Genomic DNA, 19,785 nt, shown 5'->3' with positions numbered 1-19,785 from the left:
TCCTTTCCCTAACTTTAGCTATCTTATAAATAGCTTTTTCCCCTTCCTTTGTATTCAGATTGTTATAAAGATCTTTATATTTCTTCGCCCTTGCTTTTCCCATAATTTTTTTAGCTTCATTTTTGGCAAATTTATACCTTTATAGATCCTCTACATCCTTAGTCCTTTTGCCATATCTCAAAACTAGCTTTCCTCTTAATGGCTGCTTAAACCTCATCATCCCACCACCAAGTTTCTCTAGAGGAATGACGTTTTCCTTTAGATCCGCCTAGTCATCTCATTCCACATCGTATTAGTGTCTCCCAACAAGAAAAGTCCCACTTTTCTTGTTGGAAATGATTTTGTGTAGTAAGGCACATACCACCGTCAAGTCTCTCTAGAGGACTGACGTTTTCCTTTAGATCCGCCTAGTCATCTCATTCCACACCATATTAGTGTCTCCCACAATAAAAGTCCCACTTTTCTTGTTAGAAATGATTCTGTGTAGTAAGGCACATATCCATAACCACTAATCTATGTTGTGTGGTTAGGCTCTCCCCTGGTATAACCTTACAATCCTTACATAACAATCTATCGGACCGCCTAGTCATCTCATTCCACCTCGTATTAGTGTCTCCCATGATAAAAGTCCCACTTTTCTTGTTGGAAATGATTCTGCGTGGTAAGGCACATATCCATAACCACTAATCTATGTTGTGTGGTTAGGCTCTCCCCTAGTATAACCTTACAATCCTTGACATAACAATCTATCGGACCTTCTCATTACAAAGAAATCTATTTGGCTACTATGATGTCCCCTTTTGAAGGTAGCAAAATGTTCCTCTCTCTTTTCAAAGTAAGAGTAAAGTCTAAAATTAAGATCCCCTCCTCATTCCTCTCTTCAAAACCATATATCGTCCATGTACACCTTCTTCATGGTCTCTACTATCTTTCCCAACATGTCCATTCAGATCACCCCCTATAATAATCTTTCCTCCTTGACGAAACCTTGCACTAATCCATCCATGTGTTCCCAAAATTGGAACTTATTCATCCAATCCTACTTGAGGTGCGTAAGCGCTAATTATATTGACCACCTCTTTCTCCAAAACAAGCTTAATGGATATAATCATATCGCCGAATCTTTTAACTTCTACCATACCATTCCTTAATCTTTATCCTCCACTATGCTCACTCCTCTTTTATTACTTTTATCCCCGTATAACCAAAATTTAAAGTCGTCAATCTCCTTAGCTTTTTTTACCCTTCCATCTAGTCTCTCGAATATAGGCTATATTAATCCTTCTTCTCCTCATAACATATATCAATTCTAGACTCTTACTTGTTAAAGATCCAATGTTTCACTACACCCGGGTCATAGTATAGCGTGTCACTTATTCTGTCGGCGAACGTCCTAGCATAACATTTATAATATAAGATTGTAGAATCTATGTAATGGGTTTGGCTGAGTTTTTTTCCAGTGCCGGCTGCCACCTGACACACCAACCCTCCTCCTTTATCCGGGCTTGGGACCGGCAGCAAACACTGGCAGAGTTAACAAACTTACAGTCTCTCTCCAAATTAATAATTAATGCTACTAAAATAATAAAAAAAATGGGCGTACCCAGTGCACAAGGCTCCCACCACTACGGGGTATGGGAAGGGTCATAATGTATGTAGCCTTACGTTACCCCCCAATTCGTGGAGGATCATTTAATATGCTACTAACGTATTAAATGTAAATAAACACTTTTCTCTCTCTCTACCTACCTCCTAATCTAGTAATAACATCATACATATAAAGCTGCTCTATTGTACCAAAGCAAATCATCTATAAGATTTTCAAAATTGTTGTTGCCACTGCTTGGTCCTGCATCTTCCACAAAGATGCCTGTGATTTATGATTAGACTACAGATAAACACTCGAGAAAATATCTGAAGCTTGTAAATGAGACATATAAACTGAACAGTTTTACTGGTAGAGAATACACGAGAAAAGAGATCATTTTTGAGTGTGTGTTCTGCAGTCTGACTTATTTAGAGTGGATACTGGATAGTTAGCCCATAGAGACACGAGGGGTTTCTTTTGGTATGGATTGGAAAGTCCTATAGAAAATTTTCCAATCTTAGAGTGAAGAAAAAAGAGAGATCATTTTGTGAGTGTGTCCTGCAGTATTATGCCCAGTTATTTACACCATAGAGGCACGAGGGGTTTCTCACCTGTTCAGGAGTATCTGTTGATATGGATTGGAAAGTCCTCTAGAAATTTTCCCAATCTTAAAGTGAGATAAAAGAGAGATCATTTTGGGAGTGTGTCCTGCAGTATGATTGTCTCAGCTATGTACAGTGGATAGTCTCATATCATAGAGACACAACCGGTTCATCACCTGTACTGAATTATCTGTAAGGGTGTGGCCAGCTGGCCTCAGTCAGCCATTTATGGCAAGGGAATATTGACCAAGATAAAAAGGAGGCGATTATGAAATCAAACCCAAAATCAAGGATTACCCTCCCATCTCTCCCATCAAACAAAAACAACTCAGCCTTATCCCAACTAAATGGGCTGGCTACATGGAACCTTGCAACGATAAAAGATTGATAAAAAAGAAAAAGAAAAAGAAAAGGAACATAACAACAATATCGACACAACTCAGCATTATTCTAACTAAATGGGATCAGCTACATGGATCTTTGGCCTCCAATCAGCTCTATTCGACAATACCTATGCATATCTTTCCTCACCATTTCTCAGTCATTTTAGGCCTGCCCCTAGCTCTTTTAGTACCTTCAATCTGAATCAAGTCACTCCTCCAAACTGTAACATCCGAAGACCTCCGTTGAACATGACCATGCCACCTGAGACAACTCTCTTGAAGCTTATTTTGAATCGGAGCAACTCCCAAATCAGCTCTAATATGATCATTCCTTATTTTATCTTTCCTAGTTTTGCTCCACATCCATCTCAACATCCTCATCTCCGTAACACTTAGCTTATCTATATGGCACTTCTTAACTGCCCAACATTCTGCAGCACACATCATAGCCGGTCGTATGATTGTCCTATAAAATTTTCCTTTAAGCTTTAAAGGAATACTTGATCACACAGCACTCCAGACGCATCTCTCCACTTCATCCATCCTATTTTAATCCTTTGGGCACATCATCCTCTATATTACCTTCTTTATGTATGATTGAGCCCAATATCTAAAATAGTCACTTTGTGGGATCTCCTTCCCAACAATATTCACTACCTTATTAACCGTTCTAGTGTGGCTAAAATTACACACCATATACTCCGCCTTTGTTTTATTTATCTTAATTCCGTTTGATTCCAAGGTAGATCTACATAACTCCAACTTGGCATTAATCCTTGCCTTTGTCTCATCCACCATAACAATACCATCAGCAAAAAAGCATATACCAGTGACCTTCATCCTATATGTCTCTGGTTAAATCATCCATGATAAGCGCAAACAAATATGGGTTTAACCCAATTGTAATTGGGAATTCACTATCTTGACCCCTTATAGTTCTTATGCTAATCACTACACCATCATACATATCTTTAAGGGAAAATTATGTTTACCACCCCTGTAGTTTGAATCTATTACGTCTACCACCCTTGTAAATTAATCTATTTAAAAAACCTCCCCTGTATTTTGGAAAAACATTACAACCGTACACTTACCGTTAGATTAGAACAGTTAAGTGGTGATGTGGGCTAGAAATATTTTTTCTTAATACCCAAACTAACCCTGGGTCCTTGTGAGATGACCCTTTTACCCTTTCTCCTCCTCCTTTGGTCCACTGCTACCACCGCCGCCAAGACAAACAACCAGGCCCTGATGAAGTTCCTTTCAAGTATCAAAGTTCTCCACCGTTCACTATGGTCCATCACCACCACCACCACTAAGATGAGATGGCAGAAGCTAGAGAGAATCGCATACGAGCTTCTGGACTTGAATAAGCTCAGAAGGCATGATTACTCAATCTTGTTCAGATTTAAATTAGGTTTGAACAAATATGGACCTGCAATCTCTGGTTTTGATTCATCATCAATATCTGGGACGGCGGGAAGCGGCTCAGCGGCAACCAATTCAAAGGCTGCAGAGAAGATGGCGTTCGATATAAAACTCAAGAAGTTTGATGCCTCGGAACCTAAAACACCATAACTATCTTTCCTCCTCCACCTCCAGCATCATCACCTCCCAAACCCTAATTGAAATATCCTATCTGGTTTGAAACCCTTGAGTAATGTTTCAGGTGGACTAGGGAAATTGATGGTTGATTTGAGTGGATGTGCTTATCATCGATGAATTCCAATTCCTTTAACCCAAAAGTAGTTGGAGTGTATCTCTTATTTCAAACCTTCGAACGCCTCTTTGTTGATCTAATTCGCCAGCCTTGGTTTAGGAAGGGAGGAACAACTGTAATGGCAAAAAGAAATGTTTCTCTTTACAAAATCTAGTGGGTCCTTAATCGGAGAAATCACCCCAACTCACCATGAGGCCTGCTCTGCTCTGTAATGTGTAAATCTCTTGATCTCTGCTTTTACTACCAGCATCAGCCAGAAATTAAGGAGAGAAATGGCGGTGGCAGAACAATATGCACTTAAAATTCCTCAACCAAAAGCAATTATTTTTTATATCTATTCTAATACAATGGTGGCTCCCAACTCTTGTAGGGGCAAGTAGAGGTAGGGAGGAGCGTGTAACAGGGGTGGGTTTTGGATCCCGCAAGAAGAGATTGGGGTGGGGCTGGCAGCGGTGTACCTGTTGGATCACCAGAGAAGGTGGTCGTCGCCGTAGAAGATCTGGATCCGGGGTTAGTTTATTAATAGAGAATAGGGAAGGGCAAAATTGACTTTTTAAATTAATAGGGAATATAGAAGTGCAAAACTGTCTTTTCAATTTAAAACTAACAGAGTTAGCACTCAGAGGTACGGACGTAATTAATTAATTTACAGGGGTGGTAGACGTAAAAGATTCAAACTATAGGGGTGGGGTAAAAGTAATTTTAAAAGTAATTTTCCCTATCTTTAATAATGTCCGTATATCTACTTGACACTCCTCTCTTCTCCAATATTTGCCAGATTAACTCTCTAGGAACTTGTTCGTAAGCATTTTCTAACTCAATAAAGACCATATGGAGATCCTTCCTGTCCTATCTATATCTTTCCATAAGTCTCCTAAGTAGGAAAATAGCTTCAATCGTGGATCTTCCTGGCATAAAACCAAATTGGTTCTCCGAGATAGTAGTTTCCTTTCTCAGGTGGGTTTCAATAACCCTCTCCCATAACTTCATCGTAGGACTCATTAGCTTTATACCTCTATAGTTATTGCAGCTCTGAATATCACCTTTATTTTTGGTAATTCGGGACCACAATGCTTCTCCTTTATTCATCTGGCATTTTCTTTGAGCTCATAATATTGTTAAACAGCCTGGTTAGCCAAGATAAACCACAAAGCCCTAGGGTCTTCCTCTCATCTCTCTCCTCGTGGCCCAAAAACCTAGGTTTACCTTTTTTTTCATCTTCAATCTTTTCTATGTTGTAGGTACGACACTCTAGGGTATCACGCCCTTCATTGGTATCAAGGCGTGATGACCAATCAGGATTCAAAGGCAAACAACCATGGCATAACAATTTCGAATACTACATGATGGAACATGATTCATGATTTATTTGCTTATATATTTTAGGTGGTACATTCAAAACTAAAGCATGTTTCCCTTAGAATTATGAACCTAAGAACATTATAACTTAATTCAAATTTGAAACTTAGCCATGACTTTTTTTTATCAAAATTAGGTTCACCAGGACTAGTAAACTTGTATTTACCAAAAAAAAATGACTAGTAAACTTGTTGCACAAGAGATAACGAAGAACGACAAGCACCATGGTACAAACTATGATATATAGAGGCGCTACATGGAGGTAGCACTCATCAACAACCGACTCGATCATGTCATGAATAGTGACAACTGACAAACCCGAATTAAGTCCAATACCCACTGAGGCTGAAAAGAAAGCCCAAAAAAAGTGGGAGCATGTCAAAATTAGGTTCACCATGACTAGTAAACTTGTTGCACAAGAGATAACAAAGACCGACAAGCACAATTGTGCAAACTATGATATATAGAGGCACTACATGGAGGTAGCACTAGCACTCATCAACAACCGACTCGATCATGTCATGAATAATGACAAGCCTTTAATTAAGTCCAATACCCACTAAGGCTGAAAAGAAAGCCCAAGAAAAGTGGGAGCATGATGACAAGGTAGCTCGGTCTGTTCTACTCCTTTACATGAACCCAATGTTTATCAAAGTTTTGAAGAATACAAAACACCAAGGAAATGTTAGGGAAAATAAAGGAAAAAAGCATGACATTGAGTCGGACACCAACATCTAACTTCTCTTACATAGGTACAAGTATACAACACGGGTAAGATGAAGGAAGGGGAAGATGTGATTGATCACACCAATCGCATGATGGAAATGGCTCGAGAATTGGCAGATGCCAAAATGGAAATTCTCGAGAACATGTAAGAGGCAACAATTTTGAATAGTTTGCCATCTTCATGGCACTCCGTGACAGTTGCATTTAGATGCAACCCTTCAGTTGCCACTCTTAAGGATCTACCTACTCAATTGGCTTTTTAGCAAGAACTCCTAAAGCATGTTCGAAATAATGAGCTCTATTTGACTAGGGATGGAGGAATATTCTGTGGCAAGTCCAGTAAACATCCGGGACAATTCCAACAAATGAACAAGAACTCCGAGTTCAAGGGGAAGAAGAAACATAAAACTACCCCGTCAGATGCTTACTTCAAATGCAAGTAAGCAAGTAGATACTTTAAGAAAGATTGCCCCAACATGTAGGGAACCAGGAACAACTGAAATCCCAGTGGTCAAGAAAGGAAAAAGCGAGTGTTGTTGGCACAGTGGAATGCAACATCACTGGTGGAGAGAGCAACCCAATGGTTGGTGGATCGACTCTAGAGCGACCAGGCACATTGCTTGAACCAAGAAAGGAGAGCTTCATGGTTGGTATGTAGCTTGTAGCATGGCTGTTACTCACACTATCTAGATTAGACATTTCCTGGTTTCGACCACAGTTTGATGGATGGTCCAGTACAGTTTTTTTTGTGATAATCAAGTGGCTATTAGATTGATAGTGGACTGAATAGCTCCAAGGGCATACACACTGAAATCCAGTATCATTATATTCGAGATATAGTGGAAAAGGAAGAAGTCAGTGTGTGTTACATCTCAAACATGTTAGTGATGGGTGTTAGAGTTGTTAGAATATCTTGCATAGGGGTAGTTCTATCATTGTCCTGTTATAAGACATAACCAAGTTGTATTTTTCTTGTTCTTATTTTATTTCCCTTTACCTCCCTAAGGAGGCCTGTGTAATTTGGAAGAGATTATTAATGAAGTAATATGTGTGTTGAGATTAACTCAACACACAATCGATTCTCCCATCCTCTTCTCTTCTTCTTCTCTTCTCTTCTCTTCTCTTCTCTCCTTCTTCTTGCTGTAAATCTCCTCTCTCTTACTAGATTCGATCTATCTTTAAGTTCCAACTTAGTATCAGAGCTAGGCAATCCGGTTTGAGAGTCGACTAAGCTTGGCTGTCTTGTTCTTCACCTCTCTTTGGAACCCTAAGAGGACAAAGGGTTCCATTAGAGGCTGTACTATGTGAAGTATACACATACTACACTATTTGGTGGTTTATTCTTCAAATCAACACACCATGGATGGAGTTTAGTGGTTGTTGATGAAGATTGAAGCTCTTACAGCCACCCAATTTTTTCCGCCAACTGAAGAAGTGGTTCTCCTATTTCTCCCTCATCTTCCCATCTTTTGGGAAGGGGTTTCCTGCTTGTGGATCGCCTAGGGGTACTCTTTTAAACCCCCTACCACTCGGTTGAAAAAAGGACCTGTTTGAGGAGCATAGCTCCAAACTGTGACACTCTCAAGGTACCGCCAACTCTATTTTTTGTCTCTGGTTTGATCCTTTTTTAAGCTAAGTATATTGGATGTGTGTTGGTTGATATGAATGGAGTTGTTTATTCCTGTTACACTTATTGTTGCTATGGACTGAAGGTGATTGGGTGTTAGAGCAGTTTGGTTGATGTTATACAAGCCTTTACTCCCTATACACTTGCTGTTTTTTGGTATTGGTTCTCTGTTTGGTTGATTTGGCTGTTTGGGGACTTGTTTGCTGGTTAGCCTACTTTGTTTGGGTTGAGAGTACTCCCCATTTGAGCAGTACACTGTTGATTGTTGAAGTGTCTGCCCATTATGTCTACTATGTCTAGACAAGATTCTGAGGTCAGTGGACACAGCTGGCAGTCTGAGTAGCGGTTTCCCAACCATGGCTTCCTTTGATAACCCCAATACCCAAATCTCTGTTGTGAAGTGGACAATACCAACTACTTGGATTGGTCCCGTTCTGTGAAGTTATTCCTACGTAGTAGGGGAAAGTTGGGCTACATTACTGGGTCTATCACAGCTCCTGCTACAACTAATCCAGGCTATCTCAAGTGGGAGACTGAGAACTCTACTATTATGACTTGACTGATATTCTCCATGAAACCTGAGATAGGTAGGAGGTTTATGAGTAAGGAGACTGTGAAAGATATTTGGGAGAGTGTCTCCAAAGTTTTTGATAGAGTTGGAGATGCAACAAAGGTGTATCAAATCCTCCAAAAGATCATCTATATGAAACAGGGTGATAAGAGTATATCTGAGTACTACAACTCTGTTATTAGATTGTAGGAGGAATATGATCACTATAACAACCTCCAGTTGTCCAATTCTGATGATCAGGCAAAGGTCTACAAGAGCCAAGAAAAGGAAAGGATCCTTATTTTGCTTAGAGGTCTTAACCCAGAGTATGAGCCTCTTCGTCTGCAAACCTTAGGAAGATCTCCCTTTCCATCTCTGGATGAAGCGTGAAGCTACTTGCAAAGTGAGGAAACCAGGAGAACCACTATGGATATTGCACCATCAACAGAGAGATCTGCTATTGTTTCTAGTTCCCACAAAGGCTGAAAAAGTGAGAGATTCAAATGTGATCATTGTGGCAAGCTTGGACACACCAAGGACAGGTGTTGGGATCTTCATGGACAGCCCCCTGATATCATCTAGTGCCCGTGGAGGAAAGCGAGGGGGAGCTAGGGCTCACTCCGTGACATCTGAGTCTGAGCCACCTAGATCCCAGCCGGCTCCTAATTCCCTCTCACAGGATGATATTGCAACCCTTCGTCAGCTGATGTCTCACCTTGGAGGGTCAGCTACTGATTCTACCTCTGGAGGATCTACTACTTCTACCTCAGCTCTGTAGGTCTCGTCTGCTACTCCTACTGCACCCACCTGGATTATTGACTCTGGAGCCTCTGATCACATGACTAGTATGTCACAGTACTATGATTTCTACTCCATTTGCTTTGGCCGGGACAAGGTAAGGGTTGCTGATGGTTCCCTTTCTTCTGTCTCTGGTAAGGGTAATGTACGAGTTACTCCTTCTATTTCCCTTGAGTCTATCCTTCATATTCCTGATTTCGCTACTAACCTATTATCAGTGAGTCACCAAACCAAATCCTTAGATTGTTGTGTCACTTTCTTTCCTTCCTATTGTGTCTTTCAGGATTTGGAGACAAAGAGGGTTATTGGCAGTGGGACTAAGAAAGGAGGACTCTATCTTCTTGAGCCACGGTTACCTGCTCAATCTACTGCTGCAGCTTATATTTGTGGTCGGAGTGACCGTAGTGCTTTGGAGTCTTTAATGCTTTGGCATCACCGTTTGGGTCATCCCTCTTTTGTTGTTATGAGGAGACAGTTACCCCACTTGTTTACTTCCTTTCCTTCATCTTATGTTTTTCAGTGTAAATCTTGTATTTTTGCTAAACATTGTCGTACATCTTATCCTTATCGTGGTAATAGATCTACTGCACCTTTTTCCCATGTTCATACTGATGTTTGGGGGCCTTCCCCTACTACTTCTTTATCTGGATTTCGTACTTTGTTTCAGTTGTAGATGACTATTCTCGGTCTACTTGGACTATTTTGTTGAAACAAAAGAGTGATGTTCTTGATACTTTTAAGGATTTTTATCAACTTATCAGTACTCAGTTTGGTACTCGAATCCAACTTGTTAGGTCTGATAAGGGGGGTGAGTACATGTATGGGGGGCTCCAACAGTTCTTTACTGATAATGGCATCATCCATCCATCAACTGGCTTATGTTGATACCCCCCCACAGCAAAATGGGGGTGGCTGAGTGCAAAAATCGCCATCTGCTGGACATCACCAGGGGTCTTCTCTTTGGTATGCATGTGCCTAAAACTTTATAGTCGGATGCACTTCTTATCGCTACCTTTCTTATTAACCGGATGCCAACTCCAGTCCTTGGCTCCAAATCTCCCCTGACTCTTCTTTCTCCTCAATCCTCAGTTTTCTCCTTGCCTCCAAGAGTCTTTGGTTGTGTTTGTTATGTTCATGTCAACAAATCAGCCCGTACCAAGCTTAATCCCAAAGCTCTCAAGTGTATCTTCTTGGGCTACTCTAATTCAACTAAAGGGTATAAGTGCTACCATCCTCCTTCCCGAAGGCGACTTCTCTCCAACGATGTCACCTTCTTTGAGTCTATCCCTTATTTTTCTTCCCCATAACATTCTGTTAAGGGGGAGAGTACTAGCAGTGAACAGAATGCTGATGTCATTCCCTTTCTATCCCCCTTGCCTACCTTCACTTCCCTATTCCTATTTGATATTGGAAAGTACAAAGAAGTGGATGTGGTTGATGATGCTGATGTTGATGGTGTTGTTGATATTGATGCTAGTAGTGGTGGTGATGCTAGCAGAAAAAAAGAATACAAGGGAATAAGATTCAAAAAAGATGGTGCATTCACAAAAGGTGAATGCTTGTTGAAGGGAAAAGGGAAGCAACCATGGTATAATAAGCAACCTTACCAAAACCCCTCTTTGGATCCACATCCTCAGTCTCATCCTCCTCAGTCAGGTAATTCCTCTCCTTCTGAATTAGATCTTCCCATTGCTATGAGAAAGGGGAAAAGAGCCTGTACTAACCCCATAGCCCAATTTGTTTCCTATTACTCCATTTCTCCTGCAGGTATTGCTTTTTCCACTGCCCTAGAGTCTTCTTCCATTCCCAGAAATGTCACAGAGGCCTTATCCGATCCAAAATGGATGTAAGCAATGACTAAGGAAATGGTGGCTCTAGAGAAGAACAATACTTGGACACTAGTTGATCTTCCCAGGGGGAGAACTCCAGTTGGATGCAGGTAGGTTTATACAATCAAGTATCGATCCGATGGTACAGTGGAAAGGTACAAAGCTAGGCTGGTTGCAAAAGGATATAGTCAGGTGTATAAGCTAGGCTGGTTGCAAAAGGATATAGTCAGGTGTATGGCATGGACTACCAGGAGACTTTTGCCCCTGGAGCCAAGCATAACTCAATCAGGGTTCTTCTTTCAGTGGCAGCCAATAAAGATTGGCCAATGTACCAATTAGATGTGAAGAATGCATTTCTTCATTGAGATTTAGCAGAAGAAGTGTACTCCACCTGGTTTTAAGTGTCTCTCAGTTGAAGGGAAAGTGTGCCTCTTGAAGAAAGCTCTTTATGGCCTCAAGCAATCTCCTAAGGCCTTGTTTGAGAGATTTAGACAAGCCATTCTGAAAAATGGGTATTATCAGAGTCAAGCTGACCACACCTTGTTTATCAGGAGGGGTAATGGTACAGTTACAGCTCTCATTGTCTATGTTGATGACATTGTGGTAACTGGGAATGATGTGGCTGAGATAAACAGATTGAAGTCTTATCTGGTTAAATAGTTTGAGATCAAAGACCTTAGACTCTTGAAATACTTCTTGGGTATTGAAGTATCTAGATCAAGGAAAGGAATCAACATTGCCAAAGGAAATTTGTCTTGGATCTTCTGAAAGAGACAGGGATGATGGGGTGCAAATCAGCCACTTATCCCATTGATCTGAATCATAAACTTGGTGATGAATGTGGTTCTTCTCTTATAGATGCAAGCAAGTACCAAAGATTAGTTGGGAAACTAATCTATCTCTCCTTGACTCGACCAGACATCTCTTATGCAGTTGAAGTGGTGAGTCAGTTCATGCATGCTCCCAGGAGTGGACATCTGAATGCAGTGTATCGCATCATTAGATACTTGAAATCCTATCCAGGAAAAGGTCTTCTATTTGCCAGACATGACCATTTACAGATTGAAGGCTACACAGATGCTGATTGGGCTGGTTCAGTCTTTGACAGGAGATCTACTTCTGGGTATTGTACCTTTGTGGGTAGTAATCAAGTAACCTGGAGGAGCAAGAAATAACCAGTTGTAGCTAGATCTAGTGCAGAGGCTGAGTTTAGGGCCATGGCTCATGGAGTATGTGAGCTTATATGGCTGAAGAGGCTTCTTCAAGACTTAAGCTTTGAAACTGAAGGGCCAATGAGACTTTATTGTGACAACAAAGCTGCCATAAGCATTGCGTATAATCCGGTTCAACATGATCGAACTAAGCAGATTGAGGTTGATCGTCACTCCATCAAAGAGAAGCTGGATTCTGGGTGCATTTGTACTCCCTTTGTGAAGACAGGTGATCAAGTAGCAGATATCTTCACCAAGGGTCTCACTCCTAGTCTATTTAGTACCCTATTGTGCAAGTTGGGAATGTATGACATTTATTCTCCTGCTTGTGGGGGAGTGTTAGAGTTGTTAGAATATCTTGTATAGGGGTAGTTCTGTCATTATCCTGTTATAAGACATGACCAAGTTATATTTTTCTTGTTCTTATTTTATTTCCCTTTACCTCCCTAGGGAGGCCTGTGTAATTTGGAAGAGATTATTAATGAAGTAATATGTGTTTTGAGAATAACTCAACACACAATCGATTCTCCGAGCCTCTTCTCTTCTTCTTCTCTTCTCTTCTCTTCTCTCCTTCTTCTTCTTGCTGTAAATCTCCTCTCTCTTACTAGATTCGATCTATCTTTAAGTTCCAACTATGGGACCTAGGAATATCCGAGTCCAAGATATTTTATGACTACGGATTTTTTGGTCATGAATAACGTAGGTTTTCTACGGATAGGGACGTGTTACCACATATAGTGGTAGTTCCTGTGGTTAGTGAGAGTCGTTTCCATAGCATGATGATTCAACTGGCCAAGTAGAAGATGCAAGGGTGAGTAGGCAGCTGGTCTCACTCAGCCATTTATTTATTGCAAGGGAATATTGACCAAGATAAAAGGGAGGAGATTTTGGGATCAAATCCTAAATCAAGGATTAGGCGGAGGTGATTGAAAGTTACCTTAAATTGTAAACCCAAATGTTCCTTATTAAATGGGTTGTAATCCCAAGTGGAAGATATTGAAATGAATTACCCCCTCCCATCTCTCTCATCGGAGCCCAAAAACCTAAGTTTTCCTCTTTCTTGTCTTCTCTTATTTTTTCTCCTTCAATCTTTTCTGTCTTGCAGGTATGATACTCCAGGGTGCCACGCCCTTCAATATCTTCCAATAAGAGGTGTCAAAACACTTCACAACATTGTAAAGCACAATTTTAATAAGAGACACACATCCAAATCATTTTGAAATCACTAACAGCTAGTGAAAGCATTCAAAAAAAGAAATCAAAGTGTCAAAACACTTAGTATCAGATACAATCGCCTAAGCTCGGCTCCCACCCGTGGTCTCCTTCACTTCTTCCAAGTGACTCTTGTCAAAAGTGTTTGCCAACTCATTGTCACTTGACTTCCATATGGGGCTAGACCCCACCTGGTCCAAACCAGGTGGGCTTGGAGAAGAAGCGCAGAATTTCTATAGGAGTTTCTATCTCACATTTGGTTCATTCTTAAGGCCGTTTTGTGCTATGCTATAACCATGGTTCAAAATTTTGCGATATATCGCCGAAATTTCGGTAATTTCGACATTACCAAGACGAGATGGGCTTCCGAAATGAAAAAAGTTCAAATTTCGTAGAAATTTTGGTATATTTCGGTAAATTTTGTAGAAATACTGTGTATTGAGTACCATATTTTGGTATATTTCAGTAAATTTTGTAGAAATACTTTGTGTATTGAGTATTGAACTATTGACTATTATGGAGTTTATGAGTTATGACTTATGAACTTATGCACTTCTGACTTTATGAGTTTAAACTTTAAAGTTTAAACTAAAAGGCTACATTTGACTTTATTTTTGTTTCATTACTTTGTTTAAATTTCTTATTATGTCTTTTAGTGCTTAAACAATGTGTGTTTAACTATTTATACATCAAGGTCGGCGACCGTATACTGTCAATCAAGGGTGCATACCCAAAACACCACTTTGAGTTCATTTTTTTGCAATATGAAGGTTTGAATGTGTTTATTTAGCTTAAATAAGGGTGTACATGAAGTATCAGGCCTTAATATGGCCAAAAACCCACCGAGATGGACTGCCGAAATATGGCAGAAAAAATACCATATTTCGGTGATATTTCGGCCGTCTCAACAAGCCTGAGATACCGATACATCACGAGATCGTAAACTATGGCTATAACTCATGCTCTTGATCAAGCCAGGTAATCGAATTTATTGCTTAGGCTTTTTAGTTGGTTCTCCAAGCTATTTGGAGATATATTTGGGGCTTTTAAAGTTGGAGTATTGTCATCTTGTTGATGGTTGTGAGGTAACCTTGTATTTCTTCAAGTGTTACTGTTCTTCTCTCATTCTTGTAAATCTCAAGTCTTGAGAAGTGAAACATTGTAATCAAACTTGATATTAGTGGATTCCTCTTGGAGCTGCCTCGTGGTATTCCCTTCACATTGAAGGATTTTCCATGTTAAATATAGAATTGTGTTGGTTTGTATTTATCGGTTCGTTTCTGTTGCTTCCAATATTGCATATACATATTTTTGAGTGTCACATGATTTCGTGCGCTGTTTATATTTGACTTACACAGGTGGGAGGCTTTCCATCCCTTGCCCAACATCCTTGCCATGCCCATAAACATGCCTGTATGATTTTGGCCAACTAATCTATTGATCCCTGGTCTTTTCCTCTTCTCTTGGGGGTTACCTATTAGAAACCTATAAACCTAATAAACCAAATGTGAACTTAATCCCACTCTAGTAGGATCTATAAAATAGGAAGCAACTAATTTGATTAAAACAAAGTTTGTCATAGAGTAATATGAATACACAATTAAATCACATGTATTTTGAAATTTGAATAACTATACCACGTATTAAATTAAGAAATGTTAATTGAATGCAAGCATGCTGGGATGCTTGTTCTGTGATCCCATTGGCGCAGTAGGACCTGTCCCCGATTGTGTGGATCCCACCATACAGGTGCGATTTCTGTGAGAATGTCTCTACTTGAGCACTGCAGCTAGCAACTCCCCACCCAAAAAAAAAATACCATCAGTGCCTAATAGAGGATTGGGCACTAACAAGTTAAATAATAGTTTTTTCCTTTTGGATCTGTGCAAAATACATAACAAGGCTTGTTATGTTGGGTTATAACATGATCACAAATACATAACATGGGTTACTTTCAACTTTCCCTTATCTCTTTCAGGTTTTTCCTCAGCTTTTTCTGCGTTATCTCGAGTTCAAGGCTTGTTAATACTCACTTCTAAAAAGATGGGGAAAAGGTGCGCACATGCCCCCTCATAGTTTCTCCCATGGAGCTAAATCTCAGTCGAAACTGATCGAAATCTCCGAATTGTCTGGCCGAAACGAAACCCAAGTTTCGACCTTGAGTTTCAACCTAGGGAGGCCCAGTGTCAAAACCTTGAAATGAAATCGTACACGTCTCAATTTCGGGCCTGACTGAAACTAGGTCTGAAATCGAGATCTTGATCCTTAGTTTCTCCCTCCTCCCTCCTCATTAATGATGTGGCCCCCCTCCTATTGACGAACCAACACCCATTGGCTCTCTTTCTCCCTCTCTGGCAATATATGATGCCAAGATAAACGGGTTGCGTGCCCATCCCTCTTTCTAAAGAGAATAGAGAAAAGAAACTGTTTAGTGGTACATGCCAAAACCGGACATAATGTACGCACCCTTACCCGTGCTTTTGCAGAGAGACTGTTTCCAGACTCAAACCCGTGACCACTTGGTCACAATCAAATTCAATCTATATTGCTAGCAATCCAGCTTTTCATGAACAAACCAAGCATATTGAGGTTACTGTCATTTTATGAGAAATGCAGTCATGCAAAAGCTTATTTCAACTCTGTTCATCAACTCTAGCAATAAACTTGGTGATATGTTTACAGGCGTTGTTTCAAACTGCATTTGTTGGCTGTTGTTCAAAACTGGGTACAGAGATATACATATATATACTCCAGCTTGAGGGGGAGTGTTAAAGTAGGTATGTGTCGGTTGTAGGTCCATGAGTGTACATGGACCTCTATACCGTGGGATAGTGTTCCTTGTGTAAGTACTTTAAAGATTCCTATTGTAATTAGATTTAGTTTCCTAGTATGGTGATTAGTCGGCCAAGCTAAGAAGTTTATTTTCTTTCTGTTATCAAAATAGAATTTGATTAATGCTTAAGTGAATCAATGTGATTCCCTAAGCCCTTTATTTATAATATTAAAACATAAGTACATGGACAAATATGCCCCTACATAGTATAAACAAAGGGAAAAAGAAAGAATAAACATAAGAGAATAAAACAAAAGGAGGAAAGGACTAGAATACCCCTACGGTATTCTGGCCTATATATCTAACACTCCCCTCAAGTTGGTGCAAAAATGTCACACATGCCCAACTTGGCTAGAAAAGGATGAAACACTTTGCCACTCATTTTCGTGAACACATCAGCCAGCTGATCAGTAGACTTCACATAGGGAACACAGATTAGGCCAGCTTCAAGTTTCTCCTTGATGAAATGTCGGTCCACCTCCACATGTTTAGTACGGTCATGTTGGACAGGATTATGAGCGATGCTTATGGCAGCCTTATTGTCACAATATAACATCATTGGAAGTTGGACAGCAACCCCAATATCTTGCAACAGCCCCTTAAGCCACAACAATTCACATATACCATGAGCCATCGCACGGAATTCAGCCTCAGCACTAGACCTTGCCACCACATTCTGTTTTTTACTACGCCAGGTGACAAGGTTCCCACCGACAAAAGAGCAATATCCAGAGATGGATTTCCTATCACTCGAACCAGCCCAATCTGCATCAGTGTATACCTCAACCTTCAGATGACCATTGGGAGATAAAAGTATCCCTTGTCTCGGAGCAGACTTCAAGTATCGTAAGATGCGAAGGACTACCTCCATATGAGAAGAATAAGGGTCATGCATAAACTGGCTGACCATACTAACTGCAATGGCAATGTCGGGTAGAGTGTGAGACAGGTAGATAAGTTTGCCCACCAACCGCTGATAACGACCTTTGTCAACTGGTGTGCCTTCTTTCTCCTTGAGTCTTGTCGTAGCTTCTATAGGTGTGTCAGAAGGATGACACCCTAGCAGCCCTGTTTCAGACAGTAGATCCAGGACATACTTTCTTTGAGACAGAAATATGCCCTTTGAAGAGCGAGCAACCTCTATCCCTAGAAAATATTTCAGGGTCCCCAGATCCTTAATTTCAAACTCACGGCCGAGGAACAGCTTCAACCTATTGATCTCATCACCATCATTGCCGATCACTACAATATCATCAACATAGACTATGAGGAGAGTAACCCTATCACCCACACGTTTGATGAACAATGTATGATCAGCATTGCTTTGCTGGTAACCCACTGAAAGCATAGCCTTGTGAAATCTACCAAACCAAGCTCTAGGTGACTGCTTCAAGCCATAGAGTGCACGCTTCAGTTGACATACCTTACCCTTGGTAGCAGGACTTTAAAAACCTGGAGGAATGTCCATATATACTTCTTCTTTTAGTTCACCATGGAGGAAGGCATTCTTCACATCCAACTGCTGAAGATCCCATCCAAGGTTCACTACAAAGGATAGCAATACCCCTACAGTATTGAGTTTTGCTACCGGTGCAAAAGTCTCCTGGTAGTCAATGCCATATGTCTGAGTGAAGCCTTTAGCAACTAGACGTGCCTTGTACCGATCCACTGTACCATCTGCCTTTTGCTTCACCACAAACACCCATTTACAACCCACTGGTTTTTTCCCTGGAGGAAGAGCTACAAGATCCCACGTATTGTTTTTGTTCAATGCTCTCATTTCTTCCAACATTGTTGCCTTCCACTTCCCATCTGTAGATGCTTCCTGACAATTTTTAGGAATGGAAACAGAAGAAAGGGAGGAAACAAAGGTACGAAAAGAAGGAGAAAGAGAACTATAAGAAACAAAACGAGAAATGGGATGTAAAGTGCAGGTCCTGGTACCTTTGCGATGTGCAATGGGTAGATCAGAAAAGGAAGGCTCTTGCTGCACCTGTTGGTACTTTATCTGTTGGTGGTTCTACTCCTGGCCCTGTTACTTGTGACCATTGTCACAAGCCTTATCACACCAAGGACAAGTGTTGGAAGCTTCATGGGAAACCAGCTGACTTTGAAGCCAAGCGGGCTGCCAAAAAGAAACCGAAAGGCAAGGCAAATCAATCTGAAACTGTTCCTACAGCCCCGGCTACAGACATTGGTCTATCCCAGGACGATCTACAGGCTCCAATTATAGGGAGAAACAGCCCCAATAAAGAGCAGGGCCTGATCTTCAAATAAAATTTGGAAACTCCAATTTCCGCAGGAAAGAACCAGCAGCAGCCATCGAACAGGAATAATAGGTCATGAAAAAAGAAAAAAAGAGGTGGGAAGAGGGCAGCAACTAGATCATCTGATCACCTCTGTAGTGCTGCCCTTAGAGTAGGAGAAGAAGCAAGGAGAAGGGGGAGAAAGAAGATCGAGAGAGAAGGGAAAGAGAGGATAACACGATGGGAGGGTGGGTTTTTTGAAAACAGATCAGAGATATCGTGGCTCTGATGCCATGTTATCAAAATAGAATTTGATTAATGCTTAAGTGAATCAATGTGATTCCAAGCCCTTTATTTATAATTATAAAACATAAGTACATGGACAAATATGCCCCTACATAGTATAAACAAAGGGAAAAAGAAAGAATAAACATAAGAGAATAAAACAAAAAGGAGGAAAGGACCAGAATACCCCTACGGTATTCTGGCCTATATATCTAACACTTTCCAATATGTAATCTCAGTTTAGTATAAATAATATTGACTAGCTGGCAGTAGAATCAATCTGATCTATCGCACAGCCTTCCTCCCTCCCTCTCTCGGTCTTACATGTTGAAGACTCTTCTCTCCTTCTCTGGTTCTGGTATTTGGTTCTGATCTCCTTACATTAACATCCATGAACTCAGATGTTTAAAGAATGGTATCTCAATTAGGCTGGAAAACGTTTTAAGTAATATTCTACCATTTGCAATTTAAAAAAAATGCAATGTATTACAGCATATTTCAACCCAAAAAAAAAATTTCTACAGCAAGCAAGAAAACTTACCTGAGCTTCAAGAATAGCAGATAATGTTATTTTCTTTTTCAGCTGTCCAAGTTCCATGCCTTTCCTTTTCACAGAATCATGCAACTGAGATATATTGCACCAAAGACCATAAAGTGACCTCTAGAAAAGGAAGAATAAAGGGTAAATGTTTCAGTTAGTATAACATTGGAAAAGAGAGGAAGAGGTTGGGCATGTATTCAAATCTCTTAGTGTATATTAACATGACTAATAATTAGATGCTTTTACTTGGTGGGTGAAGTTCATTCAGTAAAATA

At 40.4% G+C, this 19,785-nt stretch overlaps 1 protein-coding gene across 1 annotated transcript in view; it reads right to left on the bottom strand.

Annotated features, from left to right (window-relative positions):
- LOC122639074 (QWRF motif-containing protein 6-like) overlaps positions 1-19,785 on the bottom strand; it is a 36,509-nt gene that overhangs the window by 12,629 nt on the left and 4,095 nt on the right. The window contains exon 2 of the mRNA XM_043831911.1: positions 19,511-19,630. Within this exon, the coding sequence (XP_043687846.1) occupies positions 19,511-19,630 (120 nt within the window). The remainder of the gene's footprint in view (positions 1-19,510; positions 19,631-19,785) is intronic.

Source organism: Telopea speciosissima, chromosome 9 (genome assembly GCF_018873765.1).
Source record: "Telopea speciosissima isolate NSW1024214 ecotype Mountain lineage chromosome 9, Tspe_v1, whole genome shotgun sequence".
Classification (NCBI taxonomy): domain Eukaryota; kingdom Viridiplantae; phylum Streptophyta; class Magnoliopsida; order Proteales; family Proteaceae; genus Telopea; species Telopea speciosissima.
This window is presented reverse-complemented; position numbering and strand designations above follow the sequence as displayed.